Below are 22,666 nucleotides of genomic sequence, written 5' to 3'. Positions count from 1 at the left end.
CCAGAGCAGAGGCAGAGACTCAGTCACTGTTTTTTCAGCTAAACACCTACACGACACATCAGACCACATTTCATCATGTAACCCATCCGAAGTGTCTCTCGTCCTCTGCAAACTGCACATGATTTGCATGTGTCAGTTGAGCTGCAGAAGCGATGAAGAGGAAGCTGATGATTCTATTTCTTGAAGAGGAGCCTGGGGTGCTCTGCATGCAACTCTCTCTGCATGCAGCTCAGTGAGATCTTTAACATCACGTTAGCCACGGTCTGGTGCACCGTCTGCTCCACATTTTGACTTTTAGCACTCAGGGTACCACTTTAGCTCTTCGCTTCAATGTGGCGCCTCTCTGCCTCCATTTTTGTCGCCGAGTGCCTCAAGCAGACGCTGTTACGTCAGTGTCTCTTGTCCTCTTTCTGGCCCTCTCATCTGGAGTGGATTCTAGCTATGAAAGATATCAGGCGGCTTCTATTCATCGTATTTCATTTAGTAGTAATGTCACATTGGTCTCTGTTGACCACTGGTAGCACTGGCATCTGTTCAGATAAATCAAAAAGGACATCTAAGGTGCACTATGTATGGAAATCTATATAAAAAAAGTAAGTCTCCATGATTTAGGAAGCGATAGAATAAACTGCCCCAGGGGGTTTTGGACTCTTCTGTTTGCCATATGGTGCTGCTATAGAAGTGGACAAAAGCTGCGACAGTATTAAAAGCTGCTCTCTGCTGTGTTTGGGTGTTTTAAGATGATTTGAGGATTTGAAAGTGAGGAGAGCATTTCGTGCAGAGCTGAGAAGATTATTATCAGCATGTGAACTCGTGACCTGTTTGTGTGAGTCCATCGGCATCGTGGTTGTTGTATTTTACTGACGGACACAATTTGAGCTAACAAAGAGAAATGAAAGTGTCCTGCCAACGTTTTCTTTGGAAATGCATTTGCAGTAGCATCTAACATCTTTTTGTCAGCTTTATATCATGTTGGGACTTTATCTCTTACTCCATGTGGGGATGTAAACAACCAAGACCAATCACTGCTTCCATGGGCAGGACCAGAATGGTGACCAATCAGATTCCAGGGGGTAGCCAGTGCCACCCCCGATGCCCCCATTATCATGGATGGATTATGGAAGCCTCTTTATTCAGTCAGTGTTGGAAAATTGTTACGTCGATCAACGACTACAACAAGACGTGAAATGGGATCAAAGACGTGATCAAACAAGATTGAAAATATCTGCACAGAAAAGCAGAATGACCACAAAGAGGCGTTTAACAACGGCAATGATGTAAAACACAACTACTGATGAAAACGCCTACGAAGACATGAAAACCAAAGAAATACAAGGTGACTACAACGAAGGAAAAACATCTACAAAGAGATGCAAAATGACCGCAAAAAACAACAAGATAAAAGGTGACTACAAGGAGACAGCATTTTAACAGAGATGCAAAACAACTACGAAGACAGAAAATAACCCCAAAGAAACTCCAAACAACTACAAAGACAACTATTGAGAGATTAATGACATGGAAGGTGACTACAAAGAGACAAAACACAATTTCAAGGAGATGTAAGATGGCTGCAAAGGGAGTCAAACTGATCACAAAGATGCAAAACAACTACAAAGACAAGGAAAAGGACCGCTGAGAGACTCAGAACGACTACAGACACACGAAAAACAACTACAGAGATGTAAATCAACCTCTTACAGTGCTAACGACCAAACTGAAAGTAGAGACACAAAGACGCTGTGTCAGCATTGAGAAAAAGTATTTGTGGCAAAAATGAGCTTCCCGTTTCATCTAAACACACCTCGAGGGACACAAAATGGCTACAAACAGATGCAAAACATCTACAACAAACTTTAAATGGTTATAAAGAGACACAAAACAACTACAGCTACATTATTTGTTGTCTAAAGTATGAGTGACTTGCTCCTATGTAGAAAGGGTGGAGGATCTTTAACATCTAATTGTCTCAATATAAATTGGTATAGACTTTTATTCATATTATGTCAGATTAAAACATTTAAAGCTGTTCATTTTGTATTATAAAACTGAATAAACTAAATATTCAAAAGTTAAAGCGGCCTCTGACATATTTTCTGCCCATGTTTTCTGGTGTTAATGATTTCACCTGAGTGGGCAGCCGCTGAGGTGAAGTTTAACCCTCACTGTGTTTTGTACCCAGGGAAACAATCTGTGTCTCTGTGTAGGAGGCTGATATGTGTTGGAGTTATCAGATCATTTTGTTTCGGCTGTACGAGCGTGTGCATTTATCTGGCATGCAAAGGTTGAGACTTTCCACTCCACTCCCTGCTGGTGCTTTCAGGGTCGCATAAGGTGCTAACCTGGTATTAAAAAAGATGAGTTTAAGGCCTTATCTTTGCCCAGCCACCAGAATTTTTAACATAATATATCATGGCAGAATTAAAGGTAATTACCATTAAATTGCTGAAGTGACAATTACTAAGTCGAATCTACAATTAATTACGATTGTAACTTTGAAGAATCAGGCTAAATTGGGCTTTAATTAGGCGTATTAATAAAGTGATCATTATTATTCGCTAGAGAAAGCAGACAAAATACTACAGTACAACTATCAGGACTATTGTACTTGTCTAACGTTTATTTCATTCACAGCTACAAAACTATGGACAGCATTAATGTATTCAGTGAACTGCTGTACACATAACGTTTACATAACATCCTTAACTTCTTACCTAGCACAGTTAACTACACTGTAAAATCGCGGGAAAATAACTGAATTAAGGTAAATGGTCATATGACCAGCTAATGCACGAGAGTTGCCGGTGTTGTGGCTAACGTTAACGTTCATAAATCACATCAGAAAAGTGTGTTTTTAGCTAACACAATGGACTACCACGTAAACCAGTGGGTGAATAAGCCAATGAACCAATATACACACGATTTCCTCTAGTAAACTAGACCGTAAATATGATTAACTTTAAATTTACTTGTCTTCTTTTCCATTACTAGCATAGCAACAGCCATCTAATTGGAGGACCGTGACGGGGCGGGATTTGAAGCTGTTTAGTTTTTCTGATTGGTAAGAAATGGAGCGGAGGTTTATTTTGATTGGGTAAAAATGGAAGCTGGCTGCAGAGGGTTCCATTTGATTGGTAAGAAATGGACAGGCACTTTGCCGCCACTGCCTACATAGCAACAGCCCTCTGACTGGTCGAATCAGTGGGGGGCGGGAGTTTAAGCTGAGGAATTTTCCTGATTGGTAAGAAATGGAGAGGTGGTCTGCTTTGATTGGCAAAAATGGAAGCTCGGAGCTGAGGATTCAATTTGATTGGTAAGAAATGGACAGGAAAGGTGGTCGATTGAGCAATACCGTTTTTAAAATTACTATATTATTAAAAAATACAACAAGATAGATTACATTACGGATATGACTTGGAATCATAAGATGTTAAAACTGAATTATAAATATCTATAAATGAATTATTATTATTATACATGCATGAATTCTAGTTGTCCTTGTTGTATTTAAGTTACAATAGCTACATTTCCACTATTAAGAAATTAACTATTGATATAAAGAATTAACATTTTGCTAAGTAAGAAGTGAATTGTAAATATCTTTATGTGGAACTGAAATTAAATTATGCATATGTTGGCCTGTAATTATTTTATATCAAGGCAATTATTAATATCAATTACTGATGAAATGATGATGATGGGTTTGCCACAGATCTTATCTTGTTCAGCTTGCAGAATGTTGTAGAAATAATTTATGTGTTGGAAAGCTCCTGCATCTGTAATTATATCTTTTTTTGGATCAATCCTCAAGTGTATTTATGCTGACTTGATCTGACCCGCGCTTTCTTAACAGCCATTTATTGTGTATTACTGCCACCTACTTGCTAATCTCAGCACTACCTGGAGAAACGTGGATATATTTGTTTTGTCAGTTTTTTAAATGGTATAATCCCAGATTAACATGCTGAATTAGACACCCAAAATGTTGCCAAACAAATTCAGTGGTTATCACATTTCCTGATATTTATATGATGTCTAAATTGGTTAGTAATAAAATCCTGAGCAATGCGGGGTAGCTTGGCGGTAGGGGGCGCTGTTGTATTACATTAAAACGATTGGTGGTTACCAGACATTAAGCATTGCTTTAGCCGCTTCCTATGTTGCTGAGTTACAACGAAGACAACATTTCGATCGCAGGTAATAATTGTGAACATGCTGACATTAAAGGGGAATATTATTAACACTAAATAATGAATAAATGTGAACCTAAAAAAGAGTCATGCGTTGTCGGCAGGATTCGAACCTGCGCGGGGAGACCCCAATGGATTTCTAGTCCATCGCCTTAACCACTCGGCCACGACAACCGTTGAAAGATGATGTTGTACACAACCTATTTAATCTCAAATTTATAACACAATGCATTAAATATTATATGAAATTCTCACTAATAATGATAATATTTAACTGTGTAGTCTTTACAATAATAGAGGATGCAATATTGAGGAGAGAAAACTACAACTTAATTATTATTTGCAAATTGCACGTGCAACATTGTATTTTTATACATGCACCAACGATTAAAATCGCTTGGAATAAAATAAACATTATTAAAACCATTCTGTCTGAATTAATACACAAGGTAACACACGAAGCAGGTATGAGTGTTTTTTCATTTTAGATTTAATTCTGTACAGGGACGTAATAACATTGTTACTACACTGTATGTGAAAGCTGGACTTACCTTGCTGATTTTTTTAACATCTAAAACATGTAACAGACTAATGAACATTAAGAATGACTAGTTGTTGTTTGTATTGGAGTGTGAGAAACAGGTAGTCAGCTTTGTTACCCATTTCCTTGATTATAAGTAGGAAATGCTTCACTATTGCATGAATCATTTCCTTAATCAGTTTTACAGCTATTTCAATATGTGCATTCAACATGCTACACATGTGTGTTTTTGACTTGAAAATTGTATTAGTATTTTAAGGAAGGACATAACAAGAAAGACAATATTAGCAATAATAGTAACAATAGCAATCAAATTAATACAAATAGAAAAAGAGAAGACACAGATAGATAGAAAAAAGTAATAGTAATTACATAGATATCAGTGCATAGGACATAAATGTTTAATATCAATTTTTAAGTCAGAGGATACATATTTCCAATATAGAAAACGACAGGTACCACAAATATAGTCTACACATGTGCACACTAGCACATGGGTACACGTGCATACTCGTATATTCAAAAACACATTTTTGTGCACACCCATGCGCAAGGAGAAAAGCATAATTATTATCAATATATATGTGAACTGTTTTTGTACAAAAAGTTAACCATAAACATAAGTGAAAGGTGTACATAGTGTATATATTTATTATTGATATTATTATTGTGTTTTTTGTCTTGCACATTTTAATCTATCACTTGTTTTATCTTGTCCTTTCCTTTGAGCTGTTGTAACAAGTGAATTTTGCCCTTTGGGAGATCAATACAGTCTATCTTACGTGCAAGATAGGAAATAGCTTCAATTATTGTTCTTTTTTTGAATTAAACAAACAGCATAATTGAGGTATTTTCTAACATTATATCCCGTAAACATCTACATGCATAATGCTGCATAAACCATGTTTCCCGCTTCATACTCATTGAGATTAAAACCCGCACACTTCCTTCAATGAGGAAAAACTGTGTGACTTAAAATATGAAACTAACTGTGAGTAATATTTCACTCATTGTTGCCTCTGAGCTGGAAACAGTGTAACCACGTGACTCCTCTAGTGCGAGCCTGCTGTTTGTTCAACCAGAGAGGCAGAGGAGAAGAAAAATGGCGGCTCTAGGCGAACCCAAACGGGACGCCGGGCTAACGTTTTGAGCTTTCGCACACGAAAAGACACCAGGGCTTCTCGGGGATAATACACCGTCTGAATCCCCACAGGTCCAGCTTTGTTGGGGTGCCGTTTTTGCACGCGTCTGTGTAGGCTAGATAAACGCAAAAATTGGGACAGTAAAATAATAGGTTTCGCTTATCATGAGAGGGAAGAGGGGCAGGCCGCCCAAACCGCTACAAGCCGAGGAGCCTTCCCCAGCTACGGCCCGGGGATTGCGGCCAAGGAGGAATCTGAAGCCCAGGCCGAGGGACAGCGGGGATGAGGACGCAGAGAGCCCCACAAGGGAGACCACCAAGCCCTCCAGAAAGAGGAAACGGGGATCCGTCACGTCAACACGGGGAAGGGGACGAGGCAGAGGTGGCGGCGGTGGCAGAGGAGGTAGAGGGGGTCGTGGAGGAAGGCGGACGGCTGCGTCCAAAACAGTGGTGTACGATGACCACGAGAGTGACGAGGACGACGATGCTGTCAGCCTGAGGTCTGAGGAGGACGAGTTTATTGAGGAGGAACCTCAGTCTGAAGAAGATGAGGCCCTCAAAGAGGACTCTGATTGCCTGGAAGATGATGTGCTGGACGGGGAGGAGGAGGAGGAGGAGGATGATGCGAGCTACTGTACAGAGAGTAGCTTTCGGAGTCAGAGCACACACGCCAGCACTCCGGGTAAATAAACACTCATGAAATGGTAGCTACAGTGTTTCATCATGCACTACATGACTTGGAAAATGCATCACGAAATGCTGCTGGTGCTGCTGATTATAGTTTTTGATCAGCGTAGGAAGCAGTAAGGTTATTGTTCAAAATGGAGACTGTATGAACACAGGCCGCAGTCATTAATGCTACTGCAGGTGTATTCAACGGTGGCTGTACCGCGAGCTTACCTTGACATCGTCACCGTCCGTCAACACATTTTAAAGGAAGCCTTTCAGAATAATTCTCAGTTATTTCAAAAATGACTGCCATTCCCTCTAAATCCACATATCCAGTTGCACATAAGTGAATAGCAGCTGCTAGCGTGCTAATGTTAGCTTGAGGAGGCATTCTGTTTACTGTTCTCGTTAAGTCAGTGTTGGTTATTTAACAGTACGTTAAGTTTACGCTTTTATAGCTTCTCAAAATACTCACTGCTTTTTTTAACTTAACTTTTTTTTAATTCATAATTGAAGCTTATAAAAAAACAGCTAGCTAACTAACCTAGCTTCGCTAGCATGCCTGACTTTCTAATCTTTGCCAGCTTTCAAATTTAGCTAACCCTACAATTCATCATTTCAAAACTGATTAAAATAGATGACAGATACTGTTTTTTAAAACTCAGCACAAAAACATGGGGGTCAAAATATGGGGTGAGTAAACGTTTACAGTATTAGCCAGCTTGACAGCTAATGTTTTCCTAGATGCAGGAGGATGCAGCAGCCTCATTTAGCTAATGACACTAGCCATGTGTTCAGCCGGCACTGTCAAAGTAGCACACCCACACGTTAGTAGTAGTTAGCAGCTTGAAACCAGACTTTACTGTGTATCTTCTCCACATTTTGGGTTATTAAATGGTTACAAAAACTCAATTACAACCATATAATAAATATTGGCTATAGAAAAGCTAGATTATATTCATGAGTATTTGTCTTGATACCTCAATATTTGTAATGTGATAGTTTATAGACATGGGGCTCTCTGTCCTTTCTACGGAAGCCCTTAGTGGACATGCATCCATACATTTTATTTACTCTGTTTTCCTGAGATAACAAGTAATTTCTGGCCGTTTTCTCGAGATCTCGACTTATTTATCACACGTTATCATGAGATAGAAACAGGCTTAACTTGCCTCATTAGTGTGGGTAATGACAGCATGGCATGTCCTGGTCTGTAATATCACAGTGACCAGCCTGTTGTTTTGTTTTCTAGCTTGCTGGAAAATGATCCCGTTATCATGAGAAAATAAGCTTTGTTATCCAGAGTAAATAAAATGTATTGATGCATGTCGGCTAAGGGCTTCCGTACTTTTCAAACATTAATTATCAGTTATTTTTCCTCTGCTGGATCAAAGGGGGCTTATTATGGTGTACTAATATAATTTGTGTTTCATACAGGTAAGAAAAAAGTACGGGCTCCCCGACCTCGCACTCCCATTCTGGAGGAGAAGGAGATTCCTCCTCTTTTACTTCCGAACACCTCTGAGGACCTCCTGGTGACTAATGAGGAGCTGCTCAATGCCACCTCCATCTACGAGGTGCTAAGGAACTTCAGCACGGTTCTGCGTCTCTCCCCCTTCCGCTTTGAGGACTTCTGCGCAGCACTGGTAGGCCAGGAGCAGTGCACTTTAATAGCTGAGACCCATATTTCCCTTTTGAAGGTTATCCTGCGTGAGGAGGACTCCTCCAACACTACCTTTGGCCCTGCAGACCTCAAGGACAGCGTCAACTCCACTCTGTACTTTATTGACGGCATGGCGTGGCCTGAGGTGTTGCGTGCGTACTGTGAGAGCGACCGGGAGTACCATCATGTCCTCCCGTATCAAGAGACGGATGAGTATCCGTACAGTCCACTTGAAAGTAAGATAAAGGTGCTACAGTTTTTGGTGGACCAGTTTTTAACCACCAACATCGCCCGAGAGGAGCTGATGTCTGACGGCAGCATGCAGTACGACGACCACTGCCGCGTGTGTCACCGCCTCGGTGACCTGCTCTGCTGCGAGACATGCTCAGCGGTCTACCACCTGGAGTGTGTGAAACCTGCCCTGGAGGAAGTTCCAGAGGATGAGTGGCAGTGTGAGATTTGTGTGGCACATAAGGTGCCCGGTGTCACAGACTGTGTGTCGGAGGCGCAGAAGAACAGACCCTACATCCGCCAGGAGCCCATTGGATATGACCGTCACCAGAGGAAATACTGGTTCCTAAACAGAAGGATTATTGTGTAAGTTAAGGCTCCTCTACGACTACATTTAATTTAACCATTTGAAAACACATCTCAAGTGTAACTTGGCCATCTTTGCAGTCACAAAGACCTCATTTACACCTGGTTATATAATCTGTATCTGGACATGTTACCAGGATAAAAAGACGCAGGTGAAGGTTTAAACGGGTCATTTTCAGAATCTGATCTGCTCAGGTGTCACCTTCAGTTAAAGGTGAAATATGCCCCCAAATTATCTTCAAAATCATATTTGAAACCGCTGCCAGTGAATACAGTGTCCCTGAAAGGTAATGCCGTGTTAGCTCAACCTCTCTCTAGAAGCTAAGCTTGTTTTTCGGTTATAAATTATTCAGGATTCATCTTCACAAGTTTTTTTTCCCTCCTCATCAAAACAAAACAAAAGGATGTAGTATCTATAACCGGTAAAAACACAAAATAAAGTAGTTTTAGATTAAGAAGCAGTGTTTCTCTGACCCTCTTTCTAGTCTGATAGGCTGGTATCTTCTGGAGAATCAAACTGGAAGTTACCGGAAGAATCACCTGGCGTTTCTTTGACTGGAGATTATAGAAAAGTCATGCAGTCTAAGCCCTCTCTGTTTCTCTCCTGCTGCTGATGATTCTCCTAGTTGCCTTTTTGCCCCCGTCACAGTGTAGATTTGACAAATAAGAGGCTGAATTCATCTCTCTGTCTGATTGAGCCTTGTAGTGTGCTTTCATATGATGCATTTTCCTTTACACATGGCTGATATCATTCTGTATGTATCTAACTCGAGCACAGAAAAACAAAAGTATTCAGCTAGCTTGTTGTGCATTCTCCCTAAACTCTCAACGGAGTGCAGAGTTTGTGTTTTACAACCCAAAGAACGAACAAAATCTCACAAACTGTTCACCCGAAAAGTAATATTATGTTATAAGGTAACATAAATGAGTTTTTGCCATTCAATGCTCTGATTTATCCCACTTGTATTAGTCCGTAACCATACCTAAGAACCTGTGTCGTGTTTCCTCCCCAGCGAGGAGGACGGGGAGCACGAGAAGAAGAAGATCTGGTACTACAGCTCCAAGGCGCAGCTGGAGGAGCTCATGGCGTGCCTGGATAAGGAGTACTGGGAGATGGACCTCCACGCCACCCTGGAGGAGATGAAGGAGGAAGTGCGGGCTCACATGGACGTCACAGAGGACCTGACCAACAAGGCCCGCTCTAACAATAAAGCCTACCTCACTGCTGTCAACGGTACGGATTTCATGTGGTCTAAATTTAGCCAAAGGGAAATATGTTTGAAGTAGGGCTCGAGAATTTGATAAAATATATGATCACAAGTTTTTTCCATATTGATCAGTATCCTTGTTATCAGGATATATATTTAAATAATGCTGCCAGTTTGAGTAGTGTCTTGATAATGAAGAAAGCCTTGAGAAACCAGATGGTTCATTCGTCAAACTGAAGTTTTCTATCACAAATTTTAAGGCTGAATATAAACAAACTGGATAAATCAGTTTGATGTTAAAAATCAGTGTTTTCTGGAGCGCCGGTTGAGCCCAGTGGTTAAATCCAGCATCCCATGCACAGAGGCTACAGTCCTCGATGCAGCTCCTACCCTCGGCCACTTGCCACGTGTCATCCCAACTTTCTCTTCCTGTTTCCCACACTATCCACTGTCCTCTCTCTCTCTGAATAAATGCATAAAAGGCAGAAACAATCAGTGTTTTCTGACCCTACTGGGCTGAAAGAGCAGTAGCGTTGTCTTTGGCGGCACCTATGCCGATAAACAGTAATTGCAGGAGCACCCTTCCCAGATAACCAGACAGTGTTGCATGTGTGACGTCCACGGTTGGCTCCGGTTGTAACTCTTGATTTTCCTGGCTGACGGTCGCTTTCCTTTTCAGCGTCGAGTTTGTTTCTTTTTCTTTGGATTTTCACTTCTTTTTAAAGTTGTATCTGTAGTCATCCATCTTTTCTTTGTTTGTTCAGCCATAGTAGATTACTGTTTACTCGCAACACTTGCAGAGAGCGGAAAAGCAGCCGCTTAGCTCCGCCTACCCTCTCTGGCAGACCAACCACTGCTGGGTGATGGAAAACGCGTCACTAACTGGGCGCCGCTTGTGATCTTTTGACACCCAGTCTGTAATACTGCAAATGCAAAGGCTTTCATCAGTGGGCCATTGGCTCAATCACCATGTGTTGCCTTGTTCGGTGATAGATGGAGACTTAGTGGACATTTATTCAGATGAAAATCGAGATTAGTACTTTCACTTGTCTCTAAGATAAGCTTGTTTTTCGGTCAGAACTTATCCAGAGTTTATCTGCACAAGATTTTTAAAACAAGACAAGCGTACCTCGTAGTTAAAACCAGTAAAGTAAAGCAGTTTGAGATTAAAAACCAGCGTCTCTCTGACCCTCTTTTATTACATAATAGGCCGGTTAATCTGTCCACATCAAATGAAAATGTCCAAAGTTTATCGTCATTATCAACGTATGTTTTATTGCAATCCCCTATCAAGATCTGTTTTATTACCCAGCCTTAGTTTAAACCTTGCTCTACTGTAACCTTCTTCTTATACTTACGAGCAGGGTGTGTGTGTGTGTGTGTGTGTGTGTGTGTGTGTGTTGCAGGGTTACATTTAGGCCTGTCGGAGCTTGAGATAAAATATAGTTCCTCCCGTCAGGTGCAGCGCTCCGGCAGTTGACACATGAATGTAAATGCTGCCTTTTCTTCCTGCTTCAAGCTCCGTTAGACAACAAGCAACTGTTTCCCCCTCCACCTTCCTCTTAAGAGGACGGCGCGGTTACAAGACTTTTGAATGTAACGCCAGCAGTTTCTGTTTGACTGGCAGCTGTATGTAAGACTTTTCCTGTGTGTGTCACTTCTCAGAGAGACTTAAAGGGCATGTTGTATTGGAGATATGCCTCTGGTAGTCCGTCAGAAACTCTTCTTCTGTTGCCCAGAATGGAGCAAAAAGCAGTTTTTTTGTGAAGCCACTGAAGCGTTTTTTTCCCTCCATCATCGATGATTTATGGGTGTTGCTGGTGTAATTCATCTGTTTAAAGCTGCTGCAGCACAGTTTCGTGTGCACCTTCCTTTTCTTCCTCTGGAGATGTTTTGACACGGCTGCTTCTGGTACCTGTGAAAACTGTAGTTATGAAACATGGTTCTCTGGAGATTTGGGCCTTATGAGGACTAAACTCTGCCCCGTCTTTGGTCTGTGTTTATGGGAATAGCTGACTTAAGTTAATGACTTTAAGTATTCTAGCATCTAAGATCAACTTCATGCTTTGTTCTTTGTTATTATGTATCTTTATATAACAGTAACTTATCAGGAGGTCAAAAGGGGACCTTTAAAAAGCAACATTTTGTCTGAGGATTTATCTCCCGCTGTGTTAAAATGTTTCTTTCAGATAATCTTTATAAATGCTGAAACAATTAATCATTCGACAAAAACATTAGCGGCTCAGTTTATTAAAACGTTAATCACACCCGACAGTAAATGAAACATCTTTTGGGTTTTGAGCTGATGGTCGGACGAAACAAGGAAATTAAATTAGACGTGTTTAACTACTTTTAAAATGTTTAAAGTCGAGGTGAAATGAAAAATGTCATTTTAATCCTTTTAGATCACATCCCCGGTTATATTGTGCATCTATGTGACAATATAGGCAAAAACAAATACAGAAAATCCATTTCTTCGTATTCTTATATCAAAATCCGATCATTTTTTCTTCCTGTAAAAAAAAAAATCCTGTGTGCTTACGTAAGTTAGCACCAAACAATTTCAACCAATCAATCTCCAACTTTTAGCCGCAGAGCACCAAGAACGCTCGGTCAGTTAGCTAGCTACTGCGCTGTGGAGAACGTCTGTCGACGCCCACTTCTCAACGATCAAATCAAATCCCTCTAATGATATGTCCCGCCTGCACGTCCTGTTTCACTCGGAAATACGTCACGATACGGAAGCTGGATACTCTCGAAATGCTGTTTCAGCTCGACTTTCATTTGAACCTGATAAATATATCGGCTTAGCTGCCTCTCAGCACTATCTGCAGCACATATCATTTTAACAATAACTTAAATGCGCTCTATACATTTTTTTTATTTTATTTAAATTTACTTTACTTGAATTAACTATTTTCTACTAATCCTAAAACTTATTGTTTGGTTGCTTTACAGAGTAATTATAATATGTTTCCTGTGCTGTAATCGGAAACCGCAGTGAAAACTGAGAGATAATAGTGTTTTAATTGGTTTAGATCTTTTAACTGGTTTGGAGGGGCTTAGAAGTGGTCGGGCTTCATTTGTTGACAAAGTGTGAGAACTCTGTGGTTAATAAATGCCAAGTAAAAAGAAAGAATCAAAAGTGAAATCAACTCAGTTGCAATTTTTTATTGGCCTTTGGCTTTATTTATAGGACAGCTGAAGAGAGACAGGAAATGTGGGGAGTAGAGAGTGGGGGATGACGTGCACCAAATGATCTACAGACCGGGAGTCGAGCCTGCGATCAGTGCGATGAGGACTGTAGCCTCTGTACATGCGGCGCCTGCTCTACCGACTGAGCTAAACAGCGCCCCACAGGTTTCATTTGTTGAAGCACTGATAACTGATGAGTGATAAATCGCACTTGAAGCTGTTTGTTGGCACTTACTGACTTTGTTCCCTCCCGTCTTGATCCGTGCTTCTGTTATTAACTCACAGATGTTCTGCTAAATGAAGTTTACATTGGTCTCATTACTACAATCTTCTAAAAGGCTGTTGCCCAAGTCTTAGTCTTCACAGTTTTTATTTTGAAATGTGTTTCCTTTCCTTTGTAGAAGTGGTCACGGAGCGTATGAAGGTCAGGCGGGAGGATCAGGAAGCAAAGAGGCGAGCGGAGGAGACAAAGCAGGAAGCAGAAACGGGCTCTGCTCAGCCGGCGGAGGACGCTGCTGCAGGGCTGGAAAACAGAGAGCTCAAAGACACTGAGACAAAGGATGACGCTAATTCACAAGGTAAAAGACAACTCATGAACCTTTTTGCTGTGTAACTCTAATGACTCTAATGTTACGTGCTAATTATCCCAAATAAACTCCCAAACAGCAGCCGTATTTTTCCCACATGTGCAAAGTGAAGTGCTGCTCTTGTAACTCTTGTTAAGGCTGTGTCCATGATGTTTCTGGAGCAGTGTCAGAACCTTAACTTTTACTAAACAATGTTCCAACTCCGCTGGTGTTGATGCATGTCATACCACAGCAGCCACGGCTCCTCCTGCTGCACAAGAGAGCTGCCTGTCCAATCCTAACCCTGGCTCGGCCACCCAGGACACACCTTCCTCGACAGCGGAGAGCCTTGACGCTAACAAGGACACGCAGCCTGCTAACTCTCAGACCCCGGAGAGTGGGGGGTCCCCTCTGTTGGCGGGGCAGGAAAGGACAGGTACTCGGAGAACAAGTCCAGTCATTCAACTCATCCCCCACTTCATCCCCTGCTGCTGGGCTGCACATCCACCCTCCTCTGTCTGCTTGGCTCTGCTGGTTGCCCCTAACAACACCCCTCCATGTTTTTGCCCTCTTGTTTTGTCGGGAGCAGAGGAGGAGGCGTCTTTGGCAGATTGACTTTGGTGCTGTGTGTTTCTAACTTTATAGCCTGTGTTGGTTTTTGTTTTTTGCTGCTTTGCTTTCAGGTCACTTTTGCTGACATAAAACGGCTGTCTTTTTGGACATGAGGAGGTTTAATCCTTATTCATCTCCTTCTCCACCTTCTTCTTTTCCATTTTTTCTTCATCTCCTTCTCATTCTACTTCTTCTTCTTCTCCTCTTCCTCGTTCTTCTTCTTCCTCTTCTTCTTTTCCTCATTCTTCTTCTTCCTCTTCTCCTCCTCGTTCTTCTTCTTCTTCTTCTTTTTATCCTTCTCCTTCTCTGCTCGTTTTTTCCTCGTCCTTCTTCTTCTCCTTTATCTCCTCCTTTTCCTCCTACTCTTTTTTCTTCTTCTTCTCCTTTGTCTCCTTTTCCTCCATCTTTTCCTTGTCCTTCTTCTTCTTTTCCTCCTTCTTCTGCTTCGTCTTCTTCTCCTCATCCTCCTTCTGCTTCTTTGTCTTGTTCTCCTTTTCTCCTCCTCCTCCTTCTCTTTCTTTATCTCCTCCTTTTCCTCCTTCTCTTTCTTTATCTCCTCCTTTTCCTCCTCCTCCTTCTCTTTATCCTTCCTCTCCTCCTCCTCCTACTTCTCCTCGTTCTTCTTCCTCTTCTCCTTCTTCTCCCCCTTCTACTTCTCCTCGCTCTTCTTTTTCCTCTTCTTCTTTTCCTCCTTCATCTTTTCCTTGTCCTCCTCCTTCCCCTTCTCTTCCTCCTTCTCCTCCGTCCCCTGAGGTCGTAGCATCTTCTGTTGCTATGCTAGTTATAAACGCAGTATAAATGCTCAGCGTGTTTTGGTTCTGACCGTTTGTGTTGGCTGCTGGCTGCTGCAGCGTTCACGGTCTCCCTCCGTGTTTTCACGCCTTCAAACAGGAAACTGTGTTTCTTATCTCAGCAGGTTGTTACATATTCTCTCGCTGAGATCAGCGACATTTCTAATTGGATAGCGCGGACTGAGAGAGAGGTTTTAGTGAGCGTTAGTGCTCTTATCAGGATATAGATACCAAGTTTCCCTTTCTTTGAGCATCTCAGCTCAGACACTGTATCTCTCAGCACTGATGCCACACTGGAGCGAGCATAATTAGACTAATCCTCTTTAATTTCCCTTTCAGAGCTTCTGCATCTTCAGTAAACACCTAATTAGTTAATTAGAATAGAAGAAGATATTTTCCTCGCCTTGTTTAATTGTTGCAGCCGTTTTCTTCTCTTCATTTTGTCTTGACCTTTTCTAAGCATGAAACTAACGCTGCGTTCAGCACCTGCTCTGGACGCTGAAGGCTCCTCCGTGTGTATCCACTGCATTCATTTTCTGTCCTGTGTTTCGTGTCGTCACACGGTCATAAAAAGCACACTTTTGGCTCGGCGTTAGTCGGCGTCCCTGGCAGCAGCTAGCACGCCACGTCTGTCACAACCAGCTCCTTATTCTCATTCCAATTTGTGGGCATTTGGGTGGGCTCCTGTCGCTCAGACAAAAGAGTCTCAGCCTGGAAGCCCCACCTGCTACCTCGTCAACAAAGAGCTGCATATATATGCAGGACTTTCCCCCCTGACGACTCAAAGACGGAGCTGGTGTCTTTATTTAGCTTTGAAGCCAGCGCACAGCTTGTTGTGGATTTGTGCGGCCCTGATGGGTCGAGCTGGACTTAAGACTCCTTTTTGAACAGTTTGTGGCTTGTATGCAAATGTGTGTAAAGACCTGGTGTGCACTCAGCAAGGTCTGGCTGAGCTATAGTGAGAATGTCCTTTTGCAGAGGTTAAATATCATTATCTGTTTTTGTTTACGCAGCTGCCATCTTTGCTTGAAGCATGTGTCTCGTAAGCAACGTCGTGTCTCCCTCTCTCCTTCCGAATATCTGCTTTTTCTTTTGTACTCAGTCTTTCCTTTTGTTTGTTCCAGGTGACGATGCAAAAGCAGAATCCAGCAGTGAAGACAAGTCGCAGACACAGACCCCAGATCAGCCGCAGCATCCGTCGTCTCAGCCGGCGAGCAGCAGCCAGGTTTCCGGATGTGGGAGCGTCTGGAAATCCGAGCAGCCGGACCTGACTGAGCCGTCCTCTCGCTCCTCTTTCACCAGCCAGGACGGGACAGGTAAACATGAGCGAGAGTAAATTCACTTTTAAAAGCAGTTCAGCTGTGTTCAAATTTAAATCATGAGCGTGTCGTGTGCTTTCTGAATGACAGACGAGTATAATGAAAGGGTGAAGGGCGAGAGAGGAAGAGCACCGTCGAATAACCAAACACCCAGAGGCAGCAAAGAGGTGAGACCTGTGTGGGTTTTTTCTGCGCTTCACTCATGAAAAAAAACACTGTTTAATTCTTCAGTTATTTAAATGTTATGTCAGAAATGATTTTAAAATAAAAAGAAAGATATTTTGTGTCCGTCGCCTCCAAAACAGAATTTTATTCGGTAAAATCTGTTGTTATTCCCCTGTTTTGTACCTATTATCTCATCGTAATGTTCCCTGTCATGTTTCAGTCGTCTCCTGTGCGCTCCGATGGCGACTCTCCGCGCCTCAGCTTCTTCAAAAGGGACCTGGCCGTGAACTTGAACAACCTCTTCAAGCTGGGGCAGGAGGGTAAATACAGAGTCTACCACAACCAGTACAGCACCAACGTCCTGGCGCTGAACAAACACCAGCACCGCGAGGACCACGACAAGAGGCGCCACCTCTCCCACAAGTTCAGCCTGACCACGGCGGCCGAGTTCAAGTGGAACGGCTCCATTTACGGCTCCCGGAGCCTGACCGTGTCCACGCTGCGGCTCACCATCGTGCAGCTGGAGACCAACGTCCCCGGACCTTTTATGCATCCTAACTGGGCATCGCACAGGTACGACTTAGTGTTCCAAAATTTACAGAAGAGAAGCCATGTAAAAAGTATGCAGCTGTTCTGTGTTATCTGTTAAAACATTTGTCCCTGGATTTTCTAGGACCAACTGGAACAAAGCCGTGCAGATGTGCAGCAAGGCCCGGGAGTTTGCTCTGGCCTTGGCCATACTGGAGTGTGCCATCAAACCGGTGGTCATGCTGCCTGTGTGGAAAGATTCTCTCGGACACACAAGGTAAAGGAGCAGCCAACCTTAACATGAAGTGTGCTTTCAGGAAGACGTAGCAGGACTCAAGATACTTTATACTTCACTACTTTACTATCACCCGGGTCAAAGCGGCCAGAGGAAACAGCAGACTCGAACAATTCTGTTAAATCTTGGCTAAACGTACTGCTTCCTGTCTCCAGGCTACTTCGCATGACCTCCATGGAGCGGGAGGATAAAGAGAAGGTGAAGAAGCGAGAGAAGAAACTGGAAGACGAGGAGACGCTGCTGCAGGCGACATGGGTGAAGTACACCATCCCCATCAAGCACCAGGTAAACTTGTCTCCTCTGTCATGCAGCTCCCCCTGTGGCCAGAGGAGGTTTAACAGTCAGAAAATCTTCATTTGATATAAAGCAGATGTTGTTTAACACAATTATCTTTATGATAGAAGTGTTATTGTTACAGGTATGACTGCATTATAGATTGTATTACACCTGAAAGTGAGATATGTGCGTGTGCAATTTGTAGGAGCTGCCAATTAACAACTTTTGGCTGCTCGATACAAAACGTTCAGTCAGCAGGAAAAATCCTTCTGACATTACAACTTCAACCCCTCACCAGAGCACGAGCGGCCATGTTGCTTTGCATGCAGGACAGTGTTCATCTCGTAAACGAAATAATGGCGATAAATGTTCGTCAGCGATCTTTTTGTCATGACGAAGACGAGACACTGACGAGCTAAAAATAGATTGCGGATAATAAAAACTCTGACGACACGTACACTAGCAGTCAGAAGTTTGGACACACTTACCCATTCACTTTTGACTGGTAGAGTATGTGTTGTTTTCATTAACGAGACGGGACTAAAATGTTAGTGGTCGGCTGTCGGACGTTTAAAATGCATATTTTTTTCCCCCACTGTGCGTCTAATCTGTCTGTCAGAATACCAGAAATGCATCCCTGTAACTGAGTAACCCGGCCTGGGCTCGGGGGTGTCATGAAGGTGGTTGTGAGCTTCTCTGGCCCAATCTCAATCTCCACCCTAAAGCCTGAGCACTGAACACTCACAGACTTTAATGGCGTCAGGCGAGCAGTGCGTGAGACCGTGAGGGTTTGAGAACTGCATAAAAATGAGGAATGGGACGCACTATCATTGCATCGCACGTTGCCTGGAAACCAGACGGGTTGTTAAATCTAATAAGAAAAAAAGCCGACCTGCAGCACGTATCCGTATCTTACAGTGTTTACATATTTTAAGATAAGATGAGCTTTATTTAACAAACAAAAGTCAGAAAGGCGTTAATGTTAATCATTTGCGAATATTTAATCGTTGTCACTTACAGATCAATTGATTTGCGGTTCCCGTCACCGTCCACGCTCGCATTGTTTACATTTCTTATTATTTTTTGGTCAAACTTTATTGAACACTACTTCAATGTACGAACATTTGTTTACATTTAGTCGGGGGCTGGACAATCACGTTTGTATACGTCACCAAGTTCCCTATGAACTCTGGGTAAGTCCCTCAGGAAAGTCTGTAGATATGCGGACTCATGGAGAGTCCGTAATTTGGCGTTGTAAAGTCCGCATCAGAGCCCTCACACACTCTGTGATCTGACAGTGGGACAGCACTAAGCACTCACGCACTTACCGGGGAACGCACCTCAAAGTCCGTGAGTGTGGAGATTGGGATTGGCCCTAGGTAAACCCAGGCTTTCTGGCTCTGTGCGCGCTCACAGAAAAAGGGGCGTTAGCGCGTCATTTGGCATAGAAAGGAGTGATCATCGGCCGTCTGCTTCAGTGAGTCTGTTTCAATGAGAAGAGATGATGAAAAGTCATCTTTAGATGATGTGTCCTCATTGGTTGTTTACTGTTTGGATGATCTGCTAAAATTTAAGTCCTAATTGTACCAGAAGCAAACAGGTAAAAACAAGAAGAGGGAAAACGTTTTGACTAAAATGCGACTTATCGACTAAAACTATAAAAAAGGGTAAAAATGACTAAAACTAAGAAGCATTTTCGTCTGTAGACTGAATCTAAAATAGCAGCCCAAATGAACCCTGATGCAGAAGCTGCCTGCTGACATGCACGAGATGCAGCTACTGTCACAGAGAATGTCGCCTGAATGCTTAAGGCAGGCGTTTTGTTACATTAGGCGGCTTTTAACTGCATAATTCCTGTAATCAGCTGCGTCCCTCCCCTTGCTTGAGGCTACAAATACACAGACTGTTCATGGAGTGGATGTGCTACAGCATGTCTGCTTTCAGAGGCTGCACCTGCAGACACAGCGGAGTGTTGTGTGAGTCACAGGCCGCATACGACAGTGAAGAAATAGACTTTTAAAATACCCAAAAGATATGTGAGCTACTTGTTTGCCCATGCATGAGTAACACGCTGTGTGTGCACTTTCTCTAAATATATCTTAGGCAGGGAATAAAGATTTCGTTATGTTTGCATTTGTGCTTCTATAACTGCCAGAAGCAGGAGAGCAGTCGATCATATATCCAGTAGTTTAGTAAACATATGCACAGAGCTGTTGCATAAACTCAGCTCCCAAGAGTAGCACGATACAGGAAGAATGTAAACACAGGTTTTCTTCTGTCACAGGTGTGGAAGCAGAAGGGGGAGGAGTACAGAGTGACGGGCTACGGCGGCTGGAGCTGGGTCAGTAGGACTCATGTGCCGCGCTTCGTTCCAAAGCTACCAGGGAACACGAACGTCAACTACCGCAAAGAACTCGAGGGTAAGTGCGAAACACGAATAACTTCCCTCATGTATTCTCCTGCTGATGGAACCTTTTGCTCATATTATATTTTTTGTTCGCAGCAGCTAAATTGAGAAAGGAAAAGGCCGCAGCTCGCACAAACAAGCAGGAAACTTTGAAAGAAACTGAGAAGGAGACGACTCAGAACGCAGACGAGGAGAAGGAGCAAGCTTCCATCGGCGCGTTGTCTCAGAGCTCTTCACCAGAGGAGGACAGCAAACCTCCGACCTCCGGAGAGGAAGGAGAACCGGCGGAGCGGGAGCAGGAAAAATATGTCGAAGAAAAAGGAGAAGAAGAAAAAATGGTGGTTGATCCCTGCACAGAAACTCTAAGTGAGGAGAAAGGTAAATGTGTGACTTGCGTCTTTGTATGACTTATTTTACTCTTTATGTTCCTCGTATCTCCTGACCTCTGTGACTCTTTGTTGTAGATAAAACAGAAAACCCAGAAGCTTCCTCGCCTCCTGCGCAGCCTGCACGAGAAGAACAACCCAAGAAGGAGGAGACGACTGCATCAAAGCCCTACTACGATGTGGTGAATGTCAGCGAGGGCTTCCAGCTGCGCACGGCTTACAAGAAGAAGGTGAAGCCCTCCAGACTGGACGGGCTGCTGGAGCGCCGCGTGAAACAGTTCACTTTGGAGGAGAAGCAGCGGCTGGAGCGGATGAGACAGGCCGCCCTGCTGTCCAAGGTGGCTGCTGCAAAGTCTGGGGTGAAGACTGAAGGCAAACAGCAGCCTGCTGTGACCCCGTGTGTGAAAGAAGAGAAAGAGGAGAGCGTTCAGGTGAACGACAGTGTGGTTAAAAAGCTAAACTTTGAGCAGGCGGAGATAAAAGCAGACGTCAAACCAGACACCAACCACAGCAAACAGACGGAGGTTAACGCAGTGCAGGGGAACAGAGGAGAGGCCTTAGCTCACCAAGAAATGAACGGAGGAACCCCAGCAAGCGCCGAGCTCAACAGCAAAAACAGCAGTATATCGGATGCAATCGAAAGCATAGAAAAACCAGCAGTGGGGGAGAACGCAAAGAAGCGCGGGTACGAGGAAATAGAGCAAGGCAGCGACACAGAGAGCATGGAGTTAGATCAAAGCAGGAGCAGCGCGGTGCAGGTGAACGGGCGAGTCGGGGTTAGCCTCCCTGCAGATACTAACTCGAACGCAGCAAATCAAGTCCACGGGGATGTTAAAGAGCCGGTGAAAGCTCTGATGAACGGAAACATCTCTGAGAATAATGTGTCCGACGTTTGTCATCAGCCTCCCATGAAAGTCCCGAAATTAGAGAACCACGTGGCAGAGAAAGGAGACGATGGAGCGGTGAAGAGTGAAACAGCGCCTGCGTCCTGCCTGAACAGTAACACCACGGACAGTAACAGCAGCAGCGATGGTGTGAAGGCTTCAATCACCTCTAACAACCCCACTGCAGAGTCTCAAAGTGCTCTGCAGCCTGATGGGAGGTCTCAAGCAGCAGGTAGCGCAGTCTACTCTGTTGCCACGTCAACCAGCAGCCAGCCCGCCTCCAGAGCGGCCGTGCCTCAGAAGACAAAGCCCGCCGACACCAAGACGGGCACGTCCGGATCAACAACAAGCAGCTCCATGATCAGCAAAGAGTATTCCACCAGAGACCGAGTCAGCCTCCTCAAGTTCTCCAAATCCAAGAAGGCGCGTTCAGGGACGGCGCTCCCGTCCTACCGCAAGTTCGTCACCAAGAGCAGCAAGAAGAGCATCTTCATCCTGCCGAACGACGACCTGAAGAGGCTGGCGAGGAGGTCGGGCATCCGGGAGGTGCCCATCTTCAACTACAACGCCAAGCCCGCCCTGGATATCTGGCCCTACCCGTCACCTCGGCCCACCTTTGGGATCACATGGAGGTCGGTCAATTTACACGTTGTTATAGATGCCTGCAAATAATACTTAGAGCGCTTTAGGGTGCTAAAAATGTCAACATTGTTTCCCATTGCTGATGAGTTTAGTTGTCTCTCCATGTTGTGCTTGTACAGCAAAAATAAGACTATTTTCATTAACATTTTTAACTCGGCATGATATAATGTTACCAGGAAAAATACAACAACATTAATTTAAAGTCTTTGAGATAAGTAGCTCATGTTTTTTTGCCCCCTTCAGGTACCGTCTCCAGACTGTGAGGTCCCTGGCGGGGGTCAGCCTGATGCTGAGGCTGCTGTGGGCCTGTCTGCGGTGGGACGACATGGCTGTGAAGCCCTCCGCTGCTGTGGGGACGACTCGGAAAGGTGAGTGAATGCTCGACCTCGTTCTCCCTTGATGAAGCCTTCTTACGGACGTTTTTCTTTAAGCTCCAGTGAAACGGTTAGCAGAGCACACTTACTTTCCATAAACAACAGAGCTCCAGGGCCGACTTGCAGCAGATATTGATCATCGTTCAGAGCTTGCAGTAGTGCTGAAGTGCATAAGGGACCTCCGTTAACATCAACAATCACTTGTGCTCCTTTTTTA

The 22,666-nt window shown here is 43.6% G+C and overlaps 1 protein-coding gene and 1 non-coding gene across 2 annotated transcripts in view; one reads left to right on the top strand and one right to left on the bottom strand.

Moving 5' to 3' along the window:
- Positions 1-4,282: 4,282 nt before the first annotated feature.
- Positions 4,283-4,364, bottom strand: trnas-aga (transfer RNA serine (anticodon AGA)). The gene has a single exon. It is a non-coding gene; the product is annotated as a tRNA-Ser (tRNA).
- Positions 4,365-5,834: 1,470 nt separating this feature from the next.
- bptf (bromodomain PHD finger transcription factor) overlaps positions 5,835-22,666 on the top strand; it is a 28,803-nt gene continuing 11,971 nt past the window's right edge. Inside the window, exons 1-14 of the mRNA XM_069675790.1 lie at positions 5,835-6,554; positions 7,979-8,801; positions 9,815-10,035; positions 13,606-13,782; positions 14,027-14,206; positions 16,298-16,489; positions 16,583-16,659; positions 16,878-17,230; positions 17,331-17,462; positions 17,636-17,765; positions 20,041-20,176; positions 20,260-20,541; positions 20,628-22,065; positions 22,319-22,443. Of these exons, the coding sequence (XP_069531891.1) occupies positions 6,038-6,554; positions 7,979-8,801; positions 9,815-10,035; positions 13,606-13,782; positions 14,027-14,206; positions 16,298-16,489; positions 16,583-16,659; positions 16,878-17,230; positions 17,331-17,462; positions 17,636-17,765; positions 20,041-20,176; positions 20,260-20,541; positions 20,628-22,065; positions 22,319-22,443 (4,783 nt within the window). The 5' untranslated portion in view covers positions 5,835-6,037. The remainder of the gene's footprint in view (positions 6,555-7,978; positions 8,802-9,814; positions 10,036-13,605; positions 13,783-14,026; positions 14,207-16,297; positions 16,490-16,582; positions 16,660-16,877; positions 17,231-17,330; positions 17,463-17,635; positions 17,766-20,040; positions 20,177-20,259; positions 20,542-20,627; positions 22,066-22,318; positions 22,444-22,666) is intronic.

Source organism: Semicossyphus pulcher, unplaced genomic scaffold (genome assembly GCF_022749685.1).
Source record: "Semicossyphus pulcher isolate SPU_LCO1_2020_fin unplaced genomic scaffold, fSemPul1.0.p SCAF_25, whole genome shotgun sequence".
NCBI classification, from domain to species: Eukaryota; Metazoa; Chordata; class Actinopteri; order Labriformes; family Labridae; genus Semicossyphus; species Semicossyphus pulcher.
This window is presented reverse-complemented; position numbering and strand designations above follow the sequence as displayed.